The sequence below is a fragment of the Salvelinus sp. IW2-2015 genome, linkage group LG13 (assembly GCF_002910315.2).
Source record: "Salvelinus sp. IW2-2015 linkage group LG13, ASM291031v2, whole genome shotgun sequence".
In the NCBI taxonomy this organism is placed as follows: Eukaryota; Metazoa; Chordata; class Actinopteri; order Salmoniformes; family Salmonidae; genus Salvelinus; species Salvelinus sp. IW2-2015.
In genome coordinates, this window is record NC_036853.1 from 21,882,076 (window position 1) to 21,888,394 (window position 6,319).

The window sequence follows — 6,319 nt, forward strand, 5'->3', positions numbered from 1 at the left end:
ACACAGTGGCATAATACCTGACCACTGTGACTGACCCAAACTTAAGGGAAGCTTTGACTATGTACAGACTCAGTGAGCATAGCCTTGGTATTGAAAGAGGCCGCCGTAGGCAGACCTGGCTCTCAAGAGAAGACAGGCTATGTGCACACTGCCCACAAAATGAGGTGGAAACTGAGCTGCACTTCCTAAACTCCTGCCAAATGTATGACCATATTAGAGACACATATTTCCCTCAGATTACACAGACCCACAAAGAATTTGAAAACAAATCCAATTTTGTTTGCGTGAAATACCACAGTGTGCCATCACAGCAGCAAGATTTGTGACCTGTTGCCACAAGAAAAGGGCAACCAGAGAAGACTAAACACRATTGTAAATACAACCCGTATTTATGTTTATTTATTTATCTATTTGCACATCGTTACAACACTGTATATAGTCTTAATATGACATTTGAAATGTCTCTATTCCCTTGGAACTTTTGTGAGTGTAATGTTTACTGTTCATTGTTTATTTCACTTTTGTTTTATTATCTATTTCACTTACTTTGGCAATGTAAAAATATGTTTCCCATGCCAATAAAGACTTTAGAGTTGAATTGATTATATTACAGAAATAGGTCATAGGTAAAGAAACTGAGTGAATGAGTTTCAAGTTCTTAATGTCACGTGCACAAGTACAGTGAAATGCCTGTCTTACAAGCTCCAAGCCCAACAACGCAGTAATCAATATCAATGTAGCACAAAAATAAATGTACATATGTCACGATCGTCGTAATGAGCGGACCAAGGCGCAGCGCGAGTATCGTTCCACATATTTTTAATCTCTGTGAAACAAACAAAACAATAAAGAAACAATGAAACGTGAAGTCATGACGTGCACACAGGCAACTAAACACAAACAATATCCCAAAAAACACAGGTGGGGAAATGGCTACCTAAATATGATCCCCAATCAGAGGCAACGATAAACAGCTACCTCTAATTGGGAACCATATTAGCACCAACATAGAAATAGACATACTAGAACACCCCCTAGTCACGCCCTGACCTACTACACCATAGAGAACCAAGGGCTCTCTATGGTCAGGGCACGACAACATATATATATAGAGAGAGAGAGAGAGAGGGAGGGAGAAGGCCTGTATAAGTTTTCAGGGCCAGGGCAGGCAGCCTTTACCATATTAACCCATGGGGACCTCTCATTATCTAAATGAGCCAGAGTTTCACTGGCCAGGGTAAGAAAGGTCATTATAGAGGTTTATAGGTCTAGTTAAATTAGAGCAGGCAGCTAGCCTGATTACCACCTGGAGGGCCCAGCTAACCTGGACCCTACCACAGAGTTAGGAAGGGGTTAAGGCTCACAAGGTGAAYGGTGGAGAGAGGGTCATGCTGAGACACTCGCACACACACACGTACACACACGGAGGCACACACACGTACTGAGGCATGACTCCTGATCTGGAATTTGTCAAAGATCCTTCTGAGTCTGAGGATGAAGCACCTAAACAGAGGTACAGAGAGAAGGGAAACAGAGACCTTTTAGTGGAGAGTTTACATGAATTCAAATGACATTAATTTGTTTGACAGTGAGCCCAGATATATTGGAGAAGTTGTACCGATGCACCACAGGAGGTTGGTGGCACCTTAATTGGGGAGGACGGGCTCCTGGTAATGGCTGGAGCAGAATTAGTGGAAACCATGTATGATGCCATTCCGTCTGCTCCGTTCCAGCCATTARTATGAGCCATTATCCCCTCGGCAGCCTCCACTGCTATGCACTCACCCTCGATGTAGACCTCTGCCGAGGTGTTGTCAGCGCCGAGACTGTTGGAGGCAACGCAGGTGTAGCGTCCCGTGTCTTCCTCGAAGGCCTCAGCGATCATCAGCGTGTACAGGTCACCATCCCTCCAGATCTGGACGTCAGGACAGTTGTGTAGCTCCCGCCCCTCACAGAACCACCTGGACATAACAGATGGGGGTAAGAGGGAATTTTCGCTTAAATACCATTCCTACAAACAGCCATAGGCCCTACCAATGTGGTGATACAAGTAAGAGCCATTGTTCAACATAAAACAATTGAATTGATTWCAGATTCTCAGATTAGCGGTTATAATCATGACTGTGAAGAATGTGATGGAGGTCTGCCAATCAGAGTCATTAATCACCTGAGCACTGCCAAGCACCTCACGAATCTGTYTTACATTGGTTTRGGGATCATTGAGATCTTTTGTAAAAAATTGGACCAACGTCARTTGTGTGTGAGTTTATTTGTGGCTACTGTGCATACTGTGACATTTCTACATTATGAGTCCCATTTGATTTACTTCTCTCAACACCATGTCCACTGTGCAGCGTAAAGAGACAAAGTCGTTTCAGACCTTTTCTCAAACATATGCCTTCACCCACACCTCTACCCTCTGGGCATGTCTGAGAGAGTGTTTCCACACCTGCTTAAACTCAGCCCTGGGGCAATGACAAAACACAGAGTTACAGGAAACAGGCAGCCCCCCCCCRRCCCCCCRRCCCCKYYKSMRRMYYGMTTCRGCCTGGGCTGGAGCGTGGCCTGGTGGGACCTGCCTGGCTCGGTACCCCCTCACAGGGCTTCACTCACTCAGGCTTTGTTCCCCTCTCTGGGTCCCAGGAGGCAAGAGACAGTCTAGTCTACCACAATAAACAGGCAAGAGACAGCCTACCACACTACAGAGACTGTCTCATCTCTGTTTACTGAGCCAACGATCAAACCAACCACTACTGACACTGRACTGTACTCCCTGACGAAGGCCATGCAGCCGAAACGTGTCGGTTTTTAAAACTTTGTTTCTATTGAACATGCCATACTAATAAAGGCATTTTAATTAATTATATGAAGAGTGCCTTGGTCCTCCTTTCTTTTTGATGACCAATTCACCCCTTTTACCAAAGAGCACCTTCTYTCTACCAAAATGTACTATTGTGTKCCTTAGTAGCGCTTCCCTTCCTCCTCTTTCTACCACCCAACTACTTCAAACACAGCCAATGACCCCCATAACCATCTCGCTCCTTCTTCTCCATGCTTCTTCTCCATGCTCATGCCCTCCTATAAAATGAGAGCACATGCTTCTGCACAGCTAACCCGAGCAGTGAGGGGGAGGAGGAACAGCAGGAGGACGAGCAGGAATTCAGCAGATTGCAGGAAGCACAGCTGTTCCGTTCCGCTGGTCGCAGACCTCGGGACATTCCAGCCCTCTTGGCGCGCTATATAAAACTGCTATGCATTCCGCTGTTTGGCTATTATACTTTACATTATACACTCCACCCTGCTATTAATCTCCCAGCCCAGATAACCAGACAGACAGATGTCACTTCATCTCTTATGATTTACACTTGATGGTGTGGGTGTGAGAGAKGCTGAGAGGAGAGAGGGATGGAGAAAGTGAAAGACAGGGCTGGGTAGAACGAGAGTATGAACGTGTGGCGTGCCAGGCAGGCTCAGACAGAAACAACTGTGTACACGACACTGTCATTATCAAAACGGGATCGCACATCGCAATTCATTAGCACCACTGACAGCTGGATGAGCCAAAGGGGTTTAGTCATCATATTCCGACAACTGGGACTGAGATAAGCAAAAGGGTTATTCCCCATCATGTGTCTTAGCATGGTTAGCAAGGCTAGTCATAACACATCCTTTAAGTGGGACTCCACTGAACTGCTGCCACAGCTCATACCTTAACCTCTCACTACAATAGACTTGGGAGTTGGGTCTCTTCCTTATCGCTCGATGAAGGGAAATGAGGGAAAGTTGGCAAGCTACAGCCTATCGTGCTGTGTGTTAAATGATAGGAAACAGAGCAGTGCTCAGAGATTGGATGGAGGGCTGTTTAAGACATGCGGCCTCTAGCAGGAAGGCAGGGGGACCTGTTATCCAGCAGCAGCGGCAGCATGTCATCCACACAGTCAGCTGGAGGCCAAGAGTCAGCCACGCTCCAAACATCCACGGCTATCTCCACTGTACTGATAAAACAGACTGTGAGCCACACACCAAGCCTTTGTACAGTGCTCCTTGACCCCAGAACATGGGCTTGCTGCTTGACATGTTTTATAATGCTCAGTAATATCAAAGGCTTTGGTTGAGGCACAGAGACAGTTACAGGGTAATAGTTCACTGAGCTGACAGCAGCAGGCAAATGAAAGTCTTGATTGTTTGAGCACAGCAATATGTCTGAGTGTTTGGGGATAGATTTTTTACATTATGGCAAGAATTTAGGACAACATGGTTGGTTCAAATCCACCTTCTGGGAATTTGCTCTGAATGAAAAATCCCGGGGATTTGTGTTTTTTTGTTCTCAGAACGCAAACTGTTTCTGTTGAGTCACCATCTCCCTAGGGTAATCACAGTGACTCGTAGTCTCCTTCAGATTCTTAGATGCTGTCAGTTTGAAATATCCCCCACTGCAGGAACCACACTGCAGGAACCACACTGCAGGAACCACACTGCAGGAACCACACTGCATTGCTCACTTCAGCTGTAGCAGAATCATTTGGACATTTGGTGGAACACCAAATTAAACACATATTGTACAGAAAACAGCATATTACGAGTCATTACGTCATTATGTTAATGTATTCACAGAGCTGTGTGCGGTAGCTGTGATGCTGAGTGATAAGGAGGGTGTGTGTGTGTGTGTACAAAACATAGTGAACAGAGACCAGTAAACCAGCAGGGGAAGTGTGTTTTCCATGAGCCAGACAGTCTTAGTCCAGGCCCCAAGCAGATAAAATCAACTTGTTACAGTACTGCACAATCTGAACTGTGTACTAAATACCCAAAACAAATAAAACTGGCAATCAGAGTATTCAGCAGTGGTCAGATTGAGGCTTGTTAATTATTTTCCATTCTGGTTGTGGTACAGCTCTGTCCTGCCAGGTTCTCCTCCAGCTCTAAGTCTCAGTCAAACAGTGTAACACGCGATACAGCATGTGTCATACTGTGTTTTATAGGCGTGAAGGAGTATGGCTTTGGATGGATTACTGTACATTCACTAGGGTCCAGTTTGGTAGAAATGCAAAAGCTACCCATAAAGAGGGAGAACGAGTAAAGTAGGGCAGCCAGGAGCTCAAGTTGAACCTAGCAGGCAGCCAGAGTTGCAGAGTAAACGTTACCCAGTCCCGACGAGGACCACAATAAAACCACATATTAATCAAACCCTAATGACCTGCTATTACGTGTAATTACTGAGTAAACTCACTTAGAGACAGGCTCCTTTTTTAATCCCCGCTCCATTTAGCTCTGTTAAGCCAGGCACTGTGGAATGTGCTGAACACGACTCACTGGTCTCACTGTTCCTTCTCACTGGTCTCACTGTTCCCTCTTACTGTTCTCACTGTTCCCTTTGTACTGTTCTCACTGTTCCCTCTTACTGTCTCACTGTTCCTCTTACTGTTCTCTACTGTTCTCCTCTTACTGTTCTCACTGTTCCCCTCTTACTGTTCTCACCGTTCCCTCTTACTGTTCTCACTGTCTCTTACTGTTCTCACTGTTCCTCTACTGTTCCCTCTTACTGTCTCACTGTTCTTCTACTGTTCCCTCTTACTGTTCTCACCGTTCCCTCGTTACTGTTCTCACTGTTCTCACTGTTCCCTCTTACTGTTCGTCAACTGTTCCTCTTACTGTTCTCACTGTTCCCTCTTACTGTTCTCACTGTTCCTCTTTACTGGTTCTCACTGTTCCCTCTTACTGTTCTCACTGTTCCCTCTTACTGTCTCACCCGTTCCCTCTTACTGTTCTCCCCTGTTCTCACTGTTCCTCTACTGTTCCTCACTGTTCTCACTGTCCCTCTTACTGTTTCTCCTGGTTCCTCACTGTTCTCACCTGTTCTCTTACTGGTCTCACCGTTCCTTTACTGGTCTCACCTTCCCTCTTACTGTTCTCAACGTTCCCTCTTACTGTTTCCACTGTTCCCTTACTGTTCTCACGTTCCTCTTACTGTTCTTCACTGTTCCTCTTACTGTTTCTCATGTTCACTGTTCCTCTTACTGTTTCACGTTCCTCTACTGTTCTCACTGTTCCTCTTATGTTTCTACTGTTCTCACTGTTCCCTCTTACTGTTCTACTGTTCCCTCTTACTGTTCTCACTATCCTCTTATGTCTCACTGTTCTCACTGTTCCCTCTTTACTGTTTAACTGCTCCTCACTGTTCCCTCTTACTGTTCTCACTGTTCTCACTGTTCCTGTCTCACTGGTCTCACTGTTCCCTCTCACTGGTCTCACTGTTCCCTCTCACTGGTCTCACTCTCTCTTACTGCTCTTACTGTTCTACTTGTTTCACGTCCTACTG

At 45.6% G+C, this 6,319-nt stretch overlaps 1 protein-coding gene and 1 long non-coding RNA gene across 7 annotated transcripts in view; both read right to left on the reverse strand.

Moving 5' to 3' along the window:
• Window positions 1-6,319, reverse strand: part of LOC111972300 (palladin) — a 121,312-nt gene that overhangs the window by 64,906 nt on the left and 50,087 nt on the right. The window contains exons 3-4 of the mRNA XM_070445992.1: window positions 1,786-1,961; window positions 1,441-1,503 (exon numbers count right to left, since the gene is read on the reverse strand). Coding sequence (XP_070302093.1) covers window positions 1,441-1,503; window positions 1,786-1,961 — 239 coding nt within the window. The remainder of the gene's footprint in view (window positions 1-1,440; window positions 1,504-1,785; window positions 1,962-6,319) is intronic.
• Window positions 4,463-6,292, reverse strand: LOC139028495 (uncharacterized). 6 transcript variants are annotated; one of them, XR_011480704.1, is made up of 4 exons: window positions 6,177-6,292; window positions 5,585-5,772; window positions 5,492-5,499; window positions 4,463-5,379 (listed from the first exon to the last, which is right to left on the reverse strand). It is a non-coding gene; the product is annotated as an uncharacterized lncRNA (long non-coding RNA). The 6 variants fall into 6 exon arrangements; XR_011480701.1 differs by having other exon boundaries at window positions 5,470-5,499; XR_011480702.1 differs by having other exon boundaries at window positions 4,463-5,365; window positions 5,456-5,499.